We start from the raw sequence: 18924 nt of genomic DNA, 5'->3' as shown, positions 1-18924 counted from the left end.
ATAAAGGAAAGCTACTTCAGTAGAACGTACTGCTGTGCAACCCCTATTCTCCCTTTTCTTCCACCAGTTGTATCCGGAAAGCCATTTTTAACAAGAGATTTGGCAGATGAGGGAGTTGTTGCCTGTTGCCTTTCTGATTTTTCTGGGTAAAAGATCCTGAGGGAGCCTGGGGACTACGGCTGGCCCAGCTGCTCACATCATGTATCTATTTAAACATTCAATTTAGAGAAAAAGCCAGAGAAACAAATGTAATACAACTCCCAGCGTTTTGTTGTTTTGTTTTGTTTTTCCTTCCAGGAAGGGGAACAGTTTGTGAAGAAAATCGGTGGTATTTTTGCCTTCAAGGTGAAGGACGGCCCTGAGGGTAAAGAAGCCACCTGGGTGGTGGATGTGAAGAACGGCAAAGGATCAGTGCTTCTTAACTCAGGTCAGTACAGTGATGACTTCGTTTACAGGAACACTGACAAATACACAAGGGGAAATGTGGATCTGCTTTGGTGTTTTCCAAGAGGTCTGGCTTCAGAGGTATAGGACCCTGTTAAAAGAACAAGTAAATCCTTGGGAATAGGAATAGGTCACAGCTGCCTCCTCCCAAAGATTGGGAGGCTCCATCACAGAGTTGCCAATTTTAGGTTTTAGAATTAGACAAACTTGGGTTGGGGTCCTGGCCTTGCCATTCAGATTCTGGCTTTGAACAAATTATTGAACTTCTCTGAGCCTCAGTTTTCTGATCTGTAGATGGGAATAATAAATGGTACCTATTTCATAGGGTTGATGCAAGGATTAAGAGAATTCTCTCTCTTAAGTATCCTGTAAAGCACATGCTCCAGCATATGGTTATACTGCCTTGAAAGTCCTGTCTATACTCACTGTCTCCACTTCCTCTCATCCCAGTCTTTCTTGAACCCACTCCAGTCAGCTTTTATCCGCATCACTGTTCCAAAACTATTATTGTCAAGGTCACCAGTGACCACCATGTTGCTAAATTCAGTGGTTCATTCTCAGCCTTCATGATATTATACTTCTAGACTTTCCTCTTACCCACTGGATGTTCTTCCTGGCCTCTCTTCCTATTTTCTCATCTCCAAATTTCTTAATGTTGGCATGCTCCAAGCCTCGGTTGTATCTCCATTCACTCCCTAGGGATCCCCTCTAGTCTCATGCTTTTAAAGCCATACCTACACTGATGACTCCTACATATCTTCACCATGGACCCAGCCAGTGAACTACAAGGTGTATATCCAACTGCTTAATTGACAAGTTTACTTGGATACTTGATAGGTATCCCAAAGCTAACATGTATAAACTCCCGATTTGCTCCTACTCCCCTTTAATGATGTATTCCTCCCATCATCTTCCCCATCTCCAGGATTTGGTTCTCTGTCCTACCAGATCCTTGGTCTAAAATCCTTGAGGTCCTCATTGGCTCATTTTTTTCTCACACTACATAGTCTAATCTGTCAGCAAATTCTGTTTTCTACTACCACCTTGGTCTAAGCCTCCATCATTTTTTTGCCTGGTCTCCCTGTTTCTAACCTTGCCCCCTGCAGGTTCTTCTCCACGCACCAGCTGGAGTGATCATTTTATTTATTTATTTATTTGGGAGTGATTGTTTTGAAACTTAAGTCAGATTGTGACTCTTCTCTGCTCAAAGCCATCCAAACGCTTTTAGCTCACTCAGTAAAAGCCAGAGTTCTTATACTGGCATTACATGATCTGGCCCCACTTTTCTCTGTTTTACTATACTTGCCCTTACTTTGCTTTAGTCACACTGTCCTCCTTGCCGTTGCTGAAACATAGGGTGTTCCCAATTTAGGGGCTTTCTACTATATTCCCTCTGCCTGGAATTGTCTTCCCTTAATATCCTCATGGCTTTTTCCCTCATTTCCTTTGAATCTTTGCCCAGATGTCACCTTCTCAGTGAGCCGTTCCTTAACCATAATGCTTTTATTTTATTTATTTATTAAAAAATATTTTATTTATTTATTCGACAGGGAGCGCACAAGCAGGGGGAGCAGCAGAGGGAGAGGGAGAGGGAGAAGCAGGCTTCCCGCTGAGCAGGGAGCCCAATGTGGGACTCGATCCCAGGACCCTGGGATCATGACCTGAACTGAAGGCAGACGCTTAACTGATCGAGCCACCCAGGCGCCCCAGCCTTAATGCTTTTAAATCACAGCCCTGTTAACCATTCCCTATTGTCCTTTGCTGCCTTATTTTTCTTTATAGCACTTATTGCCATCTGATATACTCTATAATATTTTACTTATTTCCTTATTATCTGTCTCCCTCACTTGAATTGTAAACTGCATGAAGACAGAGCTTTTTGCCTGTTAGGTTCACTGCTGCATCCCCATTGCCTACAATAGTACCTGATACATGGTAGGCCTTCAGTAAAAGAAATAATTTAAAAATGAACAGCAAAATAAATGAGTGATGCTTAGTAAGTATTCAGCAGGTTACATTTTGTATGTTGTATTTTATGTTTCGTTTCTCTTGTTGGAGAGAGCCTGGTGCAATTAAAAAATATGATGTGTGGGGACCACCTTTTTGGAAAGCTTAAAATACCATGCTATGAACTTTGAAAGTGATTTGATATATAATCAATCCAGTTAAAGCTTTGTAGGTAGAAAAGTGAAAGTCAGGACTGTTTTTTAAGAGGATGAAGCTGGTGCATTAGATCTGATGAATTGGAAAGGGAGAAATCAGGCACAGAGAGAGCAGTTGGGAGGATGGATGTTGCCACTGTCTAAGTGAGCAAAAAGGATAGCCTGAGTGTTGGCAGTGAGAAAAAGAAGATGTTACATCGTAGTTACCAGTGTATTTGGGGTGAAGTTGATGGGACCTGGAAGCTATGTAGGAGAAGGAAGTCTATCAAAGATGGGAGAGTTTTGTTACCGATACATTATTGAGGGAGGTCCTGGAGGAGTGGATGATGTCAGGAGCACGGCGGGAAGGAGGGACGATATTTCTTTCTCTGAGAGGGTAGATAAATATTCAGGGGCATTTTGAGGTAGAAAGGAGGTTGGCAGAGCTTTTGGAATAGAGTTTAGAGCTTGGAGACAGGAGAAAATGTTAAGAGTGGCGTTGTTGAACAAGGAATCAACTAGAGATTCATGAAGGAAGAGGCAGTAGTAAGGGCATCTTGTGTGGGCAGCATGGTAATGTGGTGGAAAGTTCCCGAATTACGTATAGTCACTTTTTTCCCCTCAAAATCAGTAGGCAGAAAAATAACTATGAATTTGCATTTTTATGAGCTGCCACTCTGATGTGGTGTAGGAAAAAAAACTGAATGCTTCATCTAGAGTTAAGCTTTTAAAAATAAGAACTTTTGGAAAATAGTTATTTAGAATTATAGTCTGATATGCGCAGGCAGATGATAAGATGATAGTAAAAAAAAAATTTCTCCTGTTTTTTGTTATTATTGTTTGTTTGTCATGGAAGATAATATGCTTATGGAAAGCTATTAAATAATTTCAAAAAACCTTACTCCCTGTGTATGTATTCTGGCCGTGAGCTCTCCCCATACTAGGTGCGCCATCCTAGACCTGAAGGGAATTTACCCTGAAGCAAGGTGATTTCTGCTGAAACTGACACTTGTTGGCAGCTAGGAGTGGCGTTGAAATGTGGACTTACCCAGTAAAAGCCACCACTGGAAATTGCCAGATCCTTTTACATCAGCCAACAAATGCCCACTTGTTAGAGATCAGCTATGTTAAAGCATTAATAACCTGTCCTAGTTTGAACTAGCATCTTAAAGAGAATTGCTAGTTCTTTTGGCATATACACAGTGTTGAGAGGTTTACTTACTGTTGACGAAGTAAGATTTCCTAAAAAGTATTTCATTTGCTTATATTGTAAGAATTTGGTAATGATTATACAGATGGTTATATTAAGGACTTTCAGATTTTCTGCATTTTCCATAATCTTTTCCTCCTGCCTAGGTGTCTTTGTCTATGAATTCTGCCACTCCCTCCTCTCCTTTAAAACAACTCATATAGCATATCTCTAGGAAGCCAACTGATTAACATGACACGTTATCTTTCATTCCTTTTATTCTGCCTTCTTAGCATCAACTTGAGTTCTCAACCCTGCCCCTTTGTGGGCAACGTGCTATAGAAGGCCTCAGCGGCTCGTATCCCTAAGGTACAATAGAAAGAGCATAGCCTTTGGAGACACCCAAACTGGGCTCAGACCACAGCCCTGTCACTTACTAGGTGTATACCTTCCCTGAGTCCAATTGTCTCATCTAAAAAATGGTGAGAATAATTTCTATCCATGGAGCTGTTGTGGGGATTAAATGAGGTATGTAAAGCACTTCAACATAGTAAGAGCACAGTAAATCATTGCTTCCTCCCCAGTACACATAGTAAACATTAATTTTGCGTGAACATGAGAGACTTGTCTGAGACTCTGCAAAAGGGCTTGGGGAACTGAGAAAGCATCTAGATTCATCAGATACTGATGAACTGGTAAAGGCCCAATTAAAACTGAGTTGTCGGGGCACCTGTGGCTCAGTTGGTTAAGCATCCCACTCTTGATTTCAGCTCAGGTCTTGATCTCAGGGTTGTGAGTTCAAGCCCCACTTTGGGCATGGAGCCTACTTAACACAACAACAAACTGAGCTGTTCAATGTTTGTATCCTTCCTATAACAATCGGAAGCCATAGAGCTTGGGAATAATGGGCTTTAGCAGCAAGAATCTGCTTTCAGATCTAGCTCAACCTCATTAGCTGTGTGATTGTGAGCAAGTTGTTTGATCTCTAATCCTCATAGGGTTGTTATAAAGATCAGATGAGTCCATGGGATGTGAAGTGCTCAGCATGAGAGCAATACATGCTGATAATTACAGCAGCAGCAGACTTCACTTCCTAAACTCACTTTTTTTTTTTTTTTAAGGTTGGGGGAAAGCAGAGGGAGAGGGAGAGAGAGAGAATCCTAAGCAGGCTCTGTGCTGGGCATGGACGTGAGGCTTGAGGACATGAGGCTTGATCTTAACAATCCTGAAGTCATGACCTGAGCCGAAATCAAGAGTTGAACACTTAACTGACTGAGCCACCCAGGCGCACCTAAACTCACTTTTCATATTAGGATCAAGTCCAACTATAAATCAAGTCCAGAGATCTCAATTTACTAGCTTTTTTTCTCCCTGCTCTTTGATAACGTAAATCTACATGGGAACTGAATTTTTTAGACTATAAATCCCTTCATTTTCAAAGCTTCACACATTTTTTTTTCCCCCCAGTAATAAGAAAATTTTGTTAGAAGCAAAGATGGAATAGCCATTGAATCTCAATCTTTTTAGGGTCTATCCCTGAGTTCTAAGACATACAATAAAAACTTTTAGCTTTCAATCTTGTTTTAACTATTTAATAATATGGGCATGCTGTGCTTTAATAACTTACTGCTATCTTAGTCCCTTTGGGCTGCTGTAACAAAATACCACAGACTGAATAGTTTATAAACAACAGAAAGTTATTTCTCACAGTTCTGGAACCTGGAAGTCCGAGATCAAGGTGCCAGCCGGGTCACTTTTGGTGAGGGCCCTCTTGCTGGTGTACATATAGCCAGTGCCTTCTTGCTGTGGACTCACATGGTGGAAGGGGCTAGGAGTCTTTTTGGAGACTCTTTTATAAGGGCACTAATCCCATTCATTAGGGTCCACGGTCCTGACCTCCCCACCTACTAATACCATCACATAGGGCGTTTTGTGGGGGACACAAACATTCAGACCATAGCAACCCCAAATTTCTTATTAAGGCACGGGTTATCTGATTAACTGTTAGGCCATGACTTGATAATCTTTTGAACTTTACATAATCTGCTTATTCAGCAAGTATTTATTGATTGCCCTTTATGTGTCAGGCACTCTTCAAGGACCCGGGCATATAGTAGTAAACAAAACTGACAAGGGCCCTGTCCCTGTGAATTGTTTATTCTAGTGGACAAATACAGAAAACACATATACAGATAAGTTAGGTAGTTTCACATAAGTGCAATAAAGAAAAATAAAACAGAATAGTAAGCTAGAAAGCTACTTGGTTTCAGGGAGAGGCCAAATTTAATTTGAGGAGGAGCCAACTATTAGAGGACTGTGGTTATATTAATTGTCTAAGACACTGATTGCTGACAGATTTTTTTCTTGGTGAATTTTTCCTTTTGCACTTGAAACTTATCTGTCCAAGGTAGACATGGCTGGTGTAGCAGTGAGATATTAGAGTCTTTGTTGTACAGTCTTTTTATTTGTTATACTTTGATATTAAAATTAATATTTTTAGGGACACCTGGGTGGCTCAGTCTGTTAAGTGTCCGACTCTTGATTTCGGCTCAGGTCATGGTCTTAGGGTCCTGAGAGTGAGCCCCGAGATGGGCTCCTTGCTGGGCGTGGAGCCTGCTTAAGATGCTCACTGTCCCTCTCCCTCTGCTCCTCCCCTTGCCCCACGTGCTTGCACTCTCTCTCTCAAAATAAATAAATAATTAAATAAATAAACTTTAAAAAATTAATACTTCAAAAATTTTGTAGTGTAAGTAATATTTACTTAAGTGTAAAGAACATTAGAAAAGATAAACAAAATGGAAAAATTACTCTCCTATAATCCCACCATCTATGTTAGGGGTTGACATTTATTATATTATATATAATTACATATTTTTTTATATTATATATTATAATATGACATTTATTATAGACATATAAGTCTAGCTTATAATAAAAGGCATAAATTTGAAGTGTACAGTTTGATAAATGTTTACAGATGAATGTATCTCCCAGATCAAGCTGCAAAATGTTGCCAGCATGCTAGAAGCCTCTCTCATGCCCCCTGCTATCACTATTCTCTTCACAAGAAACCGCTCTTCCAAATTCTGTCACCATAGATTGATTTCATTTATTTTGGAAATTCATTTACATGGACTCATACAATATTTACTCTTTTAGGTTTGGGGGTTTTTTTGCTCAGCATCATAAGATTCTTTAATATTGTTGTATGTAGCAGTAGTTTGTTTTTGCTATGTGAATGCTCCAGAATTTACTAATTCCATGGTTGATATATCTTTTCAGTGTTTCCATTTTGGGGCCTGTGAATAAAGCTGTTATGAACATTCTCATATGGGTCTTATAGTGGATGTGTGTGCTCATTTCTATTTAGCATATAACCAGCAGAAATATTAGGTCATAAGGTACAGTATAGCCAAACAGTTTTTGACGTGGATATACTATTTTACATTATCTTGCACATTACATTTCATTTGCTCCACATTTTTTTTTTTTAAAGATTTTATTTATTTATTCATGAGAGACAGAGAGAGAGAGAGGCAGAGCGAGAAGCAGGCTCCCAAGGAGCAGGGAGCCCGATGCAGGACTCGATCCCAGGACCCTGGGATCATGACCTGAGCTGAAGGCAGACGCTTAACCATCTGAGCCACCCAGGCGCCCTGCTCCACATTTTTGATAGTACTTGGTACTGTTAGTTTTTTTTTTTTTAAGTTGGGTTCAATGAGGTATAATTTAATAAAATAAAGTCTACCCTTTTTAGATGTATAATTCTGTGAATTTAGGCAAATGCATATATTTGTGTAACCATCACCAAAAATCGAGATAAAATTTTTCCATCACCCTAAAAAGTGTTCTCATGTCCTTTTGTAGTCAATCCCCTTTTCCTATCCTCACGCCCTGCAACCACTACTCTGATTTCTGTCCCTTTAGCTTTACCTTTTCCAGAATGTCATATAAATGGAATCATACAGTATGTAGTTTTTGTTTTGTTTTAAGTTTTTATTTTTAAGTAATCTCTACACCCAGTGTGGGACTTGAACTTAAAACCCGAGATCAAGGGTTGCACGCTCTACTGACAGAGCCAGCCAGGTGCCCAATATAGTTTTTTGAGCCTGCTTCTTTCACCAAGATTCATTCATGTCGTTGCATGTAACATCAGTAGTTTGTTCCTTTTTAAATTTTTTTCCAAAGGTCGAATAATTACTGTTTTATATTGGGACAGTACATTTTATATTTCAACCAAAAGACAAAAATTCAGTTAAACACAGAAAATAATGGCATCTCCCAGATGCCATATTTCTAAATCAAAGAAATACACAAATTCTGTTCCCTTTCCTCCTCCAATGCAAGCCCATAAGCCTTGCCTAAAGTCTTGAGTTTTCCATGCCATACAGCATCTAGCATCTTGGACTTTGTGAAGCACTTGAATGTAGCAATTAAAAAGCTTGAGAGAGGGACGCCTGGGTGGCTCAGTCGGTTGGGCGTCTGCCTTCAGCTCAGGTCATTATCCCAGGGTCCTGGGATCGAGTCCTGCATAGTCCTTGCTCAGTGGGGAGCCTGCTTCTCCCTTTGTCTGCCTTTTCTCCTGCTTGTGCGCGCTCTCTCTCTCTGACAAATAAATAAAATCTTAAAAACAAAACAAAACACTTGAGAGGTCTAGCAAATGGCATTTGAAAGGGACCTCAAAATGCAGATATATCTTTTCAAACATGTTACAGACTGAGCTGGTTCTTTGAACACTATCACTGTGCTTAAATTCAAGAAGCAGGCTTTAAAAATGAAAAAGGCATACAAGTTGTATTTCAGTACAGATCTTCAGCTGGTCATCGGAAAAGATTCCAACAATAAAAAAATATCCTTGGTGTCACCTGCCCCTCCCTCCCACCCAAAGCTGAAATGAAGGAAAAAACAGAACAAAACAAAAACAGAAGAATTATATGTAACTTTGGAATCCTTTAGGAATCCACTACTTCTGATTAAAAATTTTTTTATGCATTAGAGAATCGTTAAAATAAAAAAACCACAAAAGTCATCTTGCTTTGACTGCTCTTCATGTATAGAATGAGCTGCTTTGTAGAGTGCATTTGAACTGAGTCCTTGTGGAAGGTGGAGGCGTTGTGAGGCTGGGGCGGGGGGTGTTTCTTTTTTGTGGCTAAGTAGTTTATCCATTCACCAGTTGATGCACATTTGGTTTTTTCCCAGCTTTTGGCCATTTTAATAAAACCACTATGAATATTCACATAGAGTTTTTTGTGTGGACATATGTTTTCATTTCTTTTCGGTAAACACCTAAAAATGGGATTGCTAAGTCATATGGCATATGTATGTTTAGCTTTCTAAGAAACTTCTAGACTGATTTTTAAAGTGGCTGTACCATTTTACTGTCCCTCCAGCATTGTTTGACCTTTCAGTTGCTCTGCATCCTAATCAGCACTGGGTATTGTCTTTTTTTCCCTTTTTGGCCATTCATTCTAGTAGGTATATAGTAGTATCTCATCCATGCCTTTAATTTGCATTTCCCTGGTGAATAATGAAGTTGAACACAGTTTCATATGCTTTTCTGGCCATTTGTAGATCTTTTGTACAGTGTCTCTTATTTGCCTGTTTGTTTTGGATTATCTAACCTTTTCTAATTGAGTGATAGGAATTTTTTTATATATTCTGGATACAAGTTTGTTGTCAGACATATGAATTGCTAATATCCTCTCCTTCTCTTTCTACTACCTGTTTTTTGGTGATTTTTTAAATTATTATTAACATATAATGTATTGTTTCAGGGGTACAGGTCTGTGATTCATCTCTTACACAATACACAGTGCTCACCACAACACACACCCTCCCCCGTGTCCATCACCCAGCCACCCCATCCCCCTCGTCTACTACCCGCTTTGAAAATTCTGTTGGCACACAGCCACGCTCACTTGTTTACGTATTATCAGTGGCGGCTTTTGCACTACAGAGGCAGAGTTGCCTAGTTGTGATAGAGACCTAGTAGCTTTGGGCAGAGGCCAAAATACTTGGTGTCTGATCTTTTACAGGAAAATTTTGATAACCCCTGATATAGATAACTGTACTCTTTTTTTTTTTTATTTCTATATATCAAATTACCACAAACTTAGTGGCTTAAAACAACACACATCTATTACCTCACAGTTTCCATGGGTAAGTTGGCTGAAGACAGCTTAGCTGGGTTCTCTGCATAGGGTTTTACAGCCTGCAGTAAAGGCACTGGCTAGGGCTGGGTTCTCATCTGGAGGCTTGACTGTGGAAGGGTGTGTGTCTAGGTTTACTTAGGTTGCTGGCAGAATTCATTTCCTTGCAGCTATGGAGAATGATAACTTTGTTTTTTTTACTGGCCATAGGCCAGAGTCTGCCCTCAGCTCCTAAAGACCAGCACCCCACCACATGGCCCTTTGCATATGCACTGCACAGCATAGCTACTAGCTTATTCCAGGCCAGCAGGAGAGAGAGTGAGTCTGTTAGCAAGACAGAGTCTTATATAACACAGCGGAACCACAAGCATGACATCTCCTTTGCCACATTCTTTGGCTAGAAGCAAGTCACAGGTCCTGCCCACACTCAAGAGCACATCCAAAGGCATGAACACAGGAGGCAGGCATCACAGGGGTCACCTTAGAGTCTGGGGGCCACAGTAACTACTATTAATATAGTGGTGTCTACGTTTATAAATGTTTTTTCCTATACATATATAATTGAATATCTGTTTTTAAGCAAAAATGGGACCATGCTCACAGTTTGTTTTGTAACTGGCTTGTGTAACAGTATCATGCATGATACAGTAGAACATGAACATTTATTCAGGTCAATAAATGTAGATCCACATCATCTAATGATTGCATTGTGTCCCATTATATGAATATGATAATTTCTTTTAAAGATTTGTTTAGAGAGAGAGAGAGAGCACAAGCGGGAGGGGCAGAGGGAGAGAGACTCTCAAGCAGACTCCACACTGAGTGTGGAGCCCAACACAGGGCTTAATTTCACGACCGTGAGATCACAACATCACAACCTGAGCCGAAACCAAGAGTCGGACACTTAACTGACAGTTCCAGCCAGGTGCCCCAATAATTAATTTAATCGATTCCCTCTTGTTAAATATTAAGGTTGCTTATAATTTATGCCACATTTTACCAGGCTGCCATAGAAGAGTACATAAGTACCCTTTTCCCCACACTGCTCCAGTACTGGAGGTGATTTGTTAAAGTCAGTGGCTTTTGACTAAAGTGTATACACAAACTGAGTACTCCCTTTTTCTCCTTTCTTTTCCTACCTATCTCTGTTTTAGATAAGAAGGCTGACTGCACAATCACAATGGCTGACTCGGACTTACTGGCGTTAATGACTGGTAAAATGAATCCTCAGTCGGTAAGTATGATGGAGCATATTTCCTCCTAGTAGGTGGGTCTTTTAGTCCATTCCGTTTCATCTCCTGCCTCAGCCTCATACCATAAAGTGCAAAGTGGTCAAACCCACAAAACTCAGTGTTCCCTAAAATGTTCGCTTAACAAATGACAAACATTTGTGGCACAGGCTATGTGCCAGGCACTGTCCTGTGTGCTGGAAATATCCAGATGAATAAGCAAGAGTTCTGCACAGGGCATTCACAATTTGGTATGGGACAAATCTGTAAAAGAGTAAGTGTATCTGAATATCCAGGGTACCATGCCTTGGTTGTGGATGGCGGTGGGGGGTGCCATGTCTTCCTGGCCATCACAGAAAGTCACACAGAGGAAGCGACACTTAAGCTGAGTCATAAGAATGACCAGAAGTTAGCAGTGCACAGATCGAAAGCAGGAGCCATCCAGGGGGAGGGAGCCATGTGAACAAAGGCATGACCTTTTATATTTCCTGTCTTTGCCCATGCTCTTTTTGTCTGAACTGCCTTCTCTGACAAACTCCTTTCCTTTCAAAATTAGCTCAGATGTTACCCCCAAAGACCTCCTTACAAGTTGCCAGGGAACTGTAGCCAGTCCCTCTTCTGGGCCATCTCCTGGAAACAAGCTTAGCACTTGTCACATTATATTAGTCATTATGCACCTATTTCCTTTCCATTGGATTCTGAGTGTCTCAAAGGAACAAACCACATCTTATTTGCCCTCATGTCTCCAGAATTTAGCACGGTGCCTGACATTTTTAGGTTTTCACTAAACAATTGCTGGATTAAATTGTATTTGTCTGAAGTGTACTGATGTCTTGTATGGGTTTTCCTGGTCCCCAAATCATCGAGGGTCTTCTTCTACTCATTAGAACAGACTTGATACACTGAGCTTTCATTAGCCAGAGAAAAAAACAAAAAGAAACTTAGATGCTGCTTTGCATTATGAACTTATTTTTCTGTTGCCTCAGCCTGATCTGTTTTAGGTCTCATTCCTACAGCCCCCTGGTAATCCAGAAGACTAAAACAACTAAATCTGATGCACACTAGTATTCCTTTCTAAAATGCTTTCTCTAAGCAGCTAAGCCTATTTCAGTTGATGCTCTGACAAGTGAGAGACTTGCATCTGTGATGTTTCAGCTTAATACACACCATTGGCATGGACATCTCCACCCACAGAGCCTGCTCCAAGAATCTGGACAAAACGGAGGCCACCAGTAGAGGAGCTGGCTGTCTTCCTCCTTCCCACCCACTGCTCCTCGTTCCGCTGTGCAGTTCATGCACTTCCTTGGCGGGGTGATCAGACTTCACACATCGGCTGCCCTCGTTCTCAGTTTATCTGTTTACCACCCATTTGGGGGAGCAAAGGATCAGCTTATTTTTCTTGAACACCTGTTAGCACCCAAAGGAACTAAAGATAAAAATGGCAGGTATTTCTGTTAATATGCTAATGGTCTTCCCTTATGCTTAGAGGATTTGACTGGAAACCATTAAATGCACTGGAAATTATAATTTCAGTGTTTGGCTACAGGTGAAACAAAGCGGTGTGCTCTCCACTGTAAAGCACACACACGAAGAACACCTAGGGGCCAGGTGAAACTGATCCTTATGTTTGCGTTCCCTAAAGGGTGAAGACTCATGTTTTCCCTATAATAATTAGTAAACAAAAAGTCATTTTCTCTTTTAATTTTAAAAAAAAGGAAAGTTGGTGAGTTTCTCTTTTAGGTACTGCTGGTCCATATTTTTAAAGGACATATGTTAAATATATTGTGTTCTGAGACACCTGACCTTTAAGTCATCAGACAGAAGGCTGTGTGCCATATAGAAAGGAAATATTTAGTTTGTCCAGACAGAAGAGGGGGAAAAGAAAAAAAGGAATTAGTCACCCTTACCAGAAGGTGTAGAAAAAGCGGAGTTCTGTGCATTCCCATGGATAAGGTAGAAGAGCTCCTAACTTCTTAATATACTTGCTTAAAAACCTAAGACTACCAGAAACTTTTTTCATCTAGCTCTTTCTTATTTTAACAGTTGAGTCAAAGACTGAGATCATAGCAGGGAAATCATGCTATGTTCCCAAATTTGCTATTATTTCTCTAAAGTTTTCCCAGGATTTTGTTACATGATAAATTTAGCAAACATCAAGTGATCTAATCCCAGGCAGTTGTTAAATGGAACAAATTGTGGCTCTGCACTTCGGGTTGGTTTGATTCTTCTTCTTGAGCCAAAGATTGACACCAGCACCTCAGTCTCAGCAGGCTGCCTGTCCTCCCTCTCTAGGGATAAATCCTTTATCATGCAGACCAAAAAAGGAAACAAAATTGGTGACATTTCATCCAGATTGTATTGAATCCCAGGAGTTATGCATGTGCTTTTTTTTCCCTAGCAGACTACTGAAAATTTCAGTTCATGCTCTTTTTTTTTTTTAGATTTTATTTGTAAGTAATCTCTATACCCAGTGTGGGGCTGGAATTTAGAGATCAAGAGTCACATGCTCCACCGACTGAGCCTGGTGCCCCTCAGTTCATATTCTTGATCCACATGTAGTATTTTTAAACAAAATCGATCTAGTACAAACCCACTTTACCTACTATTTGGAAAATGTACCATTGGTGACGAAGGCAGATAAAGGTAGACTCAATTTCTTTTTTTTTTTTTTAAGACTTTTTATTTATTTATTTGACAGAGAGAGACACAGTGAGAGAGGGAACACAAGCAGGGAGAGTGGGAGAGGAAGAAGCAGGCTTCCCGTGGAGCAGGGAGCCCGATGTGGGGCTCGATCCCAGGACCCTGGGACCATGACCCGAGCCGAAGGCAGACGCCTAACGACTGAGCCACCCACGCACCCCTAGACTCAATTTCTAAGAGAAGACATTTGGGAAAGATGTGTCGTGTGACTGCTCTTTGTAAAGTGAGCTTTTTACAAAGCCTTCCCTTTGAGCAATCTAGTTCTAAATCTATTCCAGAAAGCCAACTTTCATATTTTGAAGAAAGTTTAAGAAACCTGGATAAATAAATGATCTCAGGGCTGGATCATCTAGAAATATCAGCAATCACAAAACAAAAAACACCAAGTAATAAATTTTCTTTCTTCTTCCAGGCCTTCTTTCAAGGCAAATTGAAAATCACTGGCAACATGGGTCTGGCTATGAAGTTACAAAATCTTCAGCTTCAGCCGGGCAAAGCTAAGCTGTGAAGAACTCCCTTTGCCTACCTTTGAAAATTAAGATGAGATATATAGATATATATCCATATATTTCATTGTCCTAACTTAGATGGAAACTACACATTGGCAAATAGTGTGAGATTTGTTTTTAAATGGGTGTGACCGATCCTGTTTTTCCTAAGCTCTGGGTGGACAGGGCCCAATGGTGTACTACTGCATGCTGAATTGCATACAAAACTGTGCATTACAAAGTTCATATGGTAATTATGGTTTGGGGTAAAACTTGAGTTTCAGAATAAAATTAGGAACAGCAAAATCTAAAAACTATGTAAACAAAAGCTCTCATTTTGCTTATAAAGTATATTTAAAGATCATTCTGCTGAAGATTCAACTTAAGTTTTCCTCTGGAGAACTAGGGAAGAAGCCGAATACTAGGAACTGGCCAGTGGTAATTACTGTTGTGACTTAATGTCCTTACTCTATTTTCCATTAATAGTTTTTAAAATTCTGTACTGAGATGTTTTTTAAAAAGACTTAAATTTTGCTTTTCATGCCATCACAATGGTATTTTTTTCCCCAAATCAAAATAAACCTGATCAGAGCTTGGGGGGAAAAATCTACAGCTGAATGCAGGCCTATTTTTAAAATAAAAGTATTTTTAAAATGACTTTCCTTCTTGAAAAAATCAGTGTATTGGTCTTAAAACGCTATTGTTAAAAATAATTGAACAAATAAAGTTTGCTTTGAGATGCACAGTTTTCAAAGTATCTATCTGTAAAGCTGTCAGTCCTTTGTTCTCATTTTCCTTTTCCATATAAGTTTAGTTTAATTATCCACATTTGATTTATCTTCCTGTTTTTTCTAATGCTAATGTTATTTCTTATAACTCAGTAAGATACAGGATAAAATAATGCTTTTGGAAGAATGTTTAATAGAAAATTAAAATAGTTCTTCCTGATCTCCTTTGTGTGTATTGTGTATGTTCTCTTTGTTCAGGGTCTTCTCACTGATGGAGAGTAAGAGCAACGTTGGGGGATTTACAGTCTGTGTTATCTAGGTGTTATGTACCAGTTACTCTGATATAATCACTAGCTCTTGGTTGGGGAGGCAGTGTGTTGTAGTGGAAAGAGCACTCGACTAGGAGCCAGGAGTCTTGCTTCTTTGAGGCACGTAACTGCCTGCTGGGCCTGTTCACCAAACGGTTAAAAGAGGGGATTAAGTAGATGGTCTCTAAGGTCCCTTCAGCTCTGAGAATCCTGTGAGTCTACTCAGCCCGGCAGCACTGTTCCAGGAGTTACACAGACCCCACCTTTCTGCTGTTAACATGTTACTTCACCAAAAGGTGGTCAGAGGTAAAAAGCCAGGTTCATTTGTTAGATATTTGGAGCCTGTGCTAATCAGATCAGGACTATGGGTCAGCTCCCCTTTGACCATTCAACTTTGCATGTTCTGTGACTGGCAGAAAAGCACCTGGTGAGGGGGAAAGACAGTATAGTAAACCAATATAAATTGATCTCAAGTTCTTCTTTTTTTAAGATTTTATTTATTCATTTGAGAGAGAGAGAGCGCGCAAGCGGAGGGACAGAGAGAGAGGGAGAAGCAGACTCCCCACTGAGCAGGGAGCCCGATGCAGGGCTCGATCCTGGGACCCAGAGACCATGACCTGAGCCGAAGGCAGACGCTTAACTGACTGAGCCACCCAGGTGCCCCAATCTCAAGTTCAATGAACTCAGAACAAAATTCAGACCTACTTCTCAATTGTAGTAGATTCTTACTCTGAAAAGAAAAAGATTTCAAGAAAAAAGTTCCAAAACAATGTCTGATTTATCTGTAATTTGGTTTTGCTTTATCATTCTGCTACACTTGTCCCAGATAATAAGAGATACGTGAAATAGGCTTTAGGATGAACCTAAAGAAAAAAAAAAAAGATAAACACAAACTGATTCTCGGGGTAGAAATGTATTTGTATATATGCAATTTATACATATGCTAGAAACTTAATGATGAAATATAGTTAGTAGCAGTTTAATCTCTAGGGAAGGAAACATGGTTTGAAGGAAAGGTTAACAGGTCTGGGCTAAAACTGCTGCTTTTACAGGTTTTGCTGCTTGAGCAGGTTGAGTCTCAGTTGCCTGATCTATAAAGTGAGGATACTAATATTGGCTTCCTAGGATTATTGAGAATCTAGAGAGAGAACATATAAGTAAAGCACCTATTAGTGTTAGGTACATCATAGTCACTCAGTAAATGTGAGTTCCATTACTGTTCCCACAACTGCTACCTCTCGCCTCTGGGATAGGTGATTGTGTTGTTTTCTTAGGTCCCACTTTTGGAATCTTTTTTCACTTGTTCACTCATTTAACAAGTATTTATTGAGTGCCTACCAAATACAGGGTAATATATTGAAGGTGCAGCGCTAGGCACTGCAGGTAGTGATGAGCTCTTCCCCTCATGGTGCTTGCAACCTAGAGGGAGAGACAGTTTACCAACGAGGTGGATAATTATTACAGACTGAAGGAAATCCACGAAGGAAATGGTCAGGGTGCTGTGGTGCAGAATCACAGTGACAGGCCTTCTTCGAGAAAGTGGTCAAGGGAGACTTCTCCGAGGGGGTAATATTTAAGCTGAGGTGTAAAGGTTGAGGAGCGAACCTTGCAAAGAATAATGCATGAAAGCGGGGGAAGAGAGGGCCAATGTGAATGGGATGTAGTGAGCTGGAAGGACAGGTCCAAGATGAGGTTGCATAGGCAGGCATGTAGGAACTAACTGTATTGGAATTTGTTCATTATGGTAAGGCACTTGGGATCTGTTGGAAGATGTAGCCTTACATCCATTCATGTCTCACTCATGCTGCATATCCGCTTTGCCATTATATCCTAAGTCTAGGACCCAGGCTAATGGAGCAGCTATTACCTGGAGCATTGCGATCGTCAAGGCAGAGGAAGAGAAGGTGAAGTAGTATATCTGGCTCTTAAAGTTTCCACCCCAAAGTGATACATACCGCTTTTGCTCCCATTTCATCGTCCAAAGAAAGTCACATGTCCCACCAGGTAAAGGAGGAGGATCTGGCAAAGGGGATGAAGAAAAGGGGCTAGAGAGGTTGAGAGATGTTTCTCAAGAAGAGAGTATATATAGTCAAAAGGTGGGAATGGTCAGCTGTGTCCTTTGCTCTGTAAGGTCAAGTAGGATGATGTCTGAAAGTGTGTATTGGATTAAATTTGGCAACATGGAAGTCATTGGTGATCACTTACAAAATCAACTTCAGTGGAGTAGTAGAGATAAAAGCTAGATTGGAATTGATTTCATAAAGAGCGATGAATAAGAACAGAAAAACTCCATTTGGTAGTGATATGCTCAGTTTCCAAGTGATTAATACAGAGCAAGCACATTAGCTAATGCTTTTAGTTCTAAGTTAGGTCATCTTGCATACCACGCATTTTGCAACAACAACATCTTGCTGTTCTCTGTGCCCACCCTCACCATTCTCTCCCTGCCACAACCCCAATCCACTTGGCAAATTCCTTTTCATCCTTTTCCTGCCTTAGCTTTCAGGAAGCTGTCCCTGTTTGCCACAAGTGGAGTTAATCATTCCTTTGTAGTAATTTGTTTCTGTTTTCCCTGAACAGAGACTGCGTCTCATGTGTCCATTTCGATCCCCCCAGCACAAAGTCTTGGCTTGCTGTCGTTAAGTAAATGAATGAGAGAAGTTGAATAACAATTTAAAAAATTCACAGGGGACATTTCTGAGTATAGGAACCGTGTCACAGAAATGCAGTCTCTATTACAATGACCTTCTGTTGCCCTAATGATGAAAGAGGACATTAAGAGTTCTCCTTTAGCCTGACTTACCCTGCTCTTTCTTTGAAAATATTTGCAGCTTCTTAGAACAGTCTCTCGATTTAAGATTGAAGCAGCCTGAGCAATAAAAGTCAGTTTGTGGTTTTATTACAGGTTTAAAAACAAAGTGGCCCAGTGGGTTCTGTGTGCATTGAAATCATCAGCCTTGTTGCTGTGCTTGTCCAGATGAATTCGGACTCTGATTTCTACAGTCCTTGTTGAATTTATAGAGAAACAATAATGGAGAATATGATTAGGAAGTGAATGTGGAAGCAGGGTGTGGAAGAGTCACTGAGGTGTGATCAGAAGAATCTCGGATCAGGTCCTGTCTGCCTCTGGGAAGCTAAGTCAGAGCAAGGCACTCAGACCTCACCAGTTTTTAGTTTCTTCCTCTGCAAAAGGGGGACACTTAATTTTTTAATAGTCTCATTGGACTGTGAACACCTTGAAGGTAGAAACTCTATGTTATTCATCTCTCTGTCTTGTTTTAATACAGTGTCTACCAGAGTAAGCATCAGGTAAAGTTTCTCGAGTTTTAGACACTGATCTTTAAAGTTTTTTATTTTTATTTTTTTAAGATTTTATTTATTTGAGAGAGAGAGAGAGAGAGAGAACGTGCAGGGGGGAGGGGCAGAGGCAGAGGGAGAAGCAGGCTCCCCGCTGAGCAGGACCCTGGGATCATGACCTGAGTTGAAGTCAGCCACCCAGGAGCCCCATTAGTTCTTTTTAAATGGAAAATCCCTTTGAAAGGTTCAAT

General features: G+C 40.4%; 1 protein-coding gene across 3 annotated transcripts in view; it reads left to right on the top strand.

Moving 5' to 3' along the window:
• SCP2 (sterol carrier protein 2) overlaps positions 1 to 15288 on the top strand; it is a 106052-nt gene extending 90764 nt beyond the window's left edge. For 2 of the 3 annotated variants that reach the window (XM_035018530.1, XM_035018532.1), the window contains exons 14-16: positions 298 to 427; positions 11078 to 11157; positions 14265 to 15288. In XM_035018530.1, the coding sequence (XP_034874421.1) occupies positions 298 to 427; positions 11078 to 11157; positions 14265 to 14360 (306 nt within the window). In that variant the 3' untranslated portion in view covers positions 14361 to 15288. Of the gene's footprint in view, positions 1 to 297; positions 428 to 11077; positions 11158 to 12307; positions 12855 to 14264 lie in introns of those variants that run through there. The other variant, XM_035018531.1, reaches the window with a different exon arrangement.
• The last annotated feature ends 3636 nt before the right edge of the window (positions 15289 to 18924 follow it).

This window comes from Mirounga leonina, unplaced genomic scaffold, assembly GCF_011800145.1.
Source record: "Mirounga leonina isolate KUSES-001 unplaced genomic scaffold, KU_Mleo_1.0 Mir_173, whole genome shotgun sequence".
NCBI classification, from domain to species: Eukaryota; Metazoa; Chordata; class Mammalia; order Carnivora; family Phocidae; genus Mirounga; species Mirounga leonina.
The sequence above is the reverse complement of the archived record's forward strand: the minus strand, read 5'-3'. Positions and strand labels throughout refer to the sequence as shown.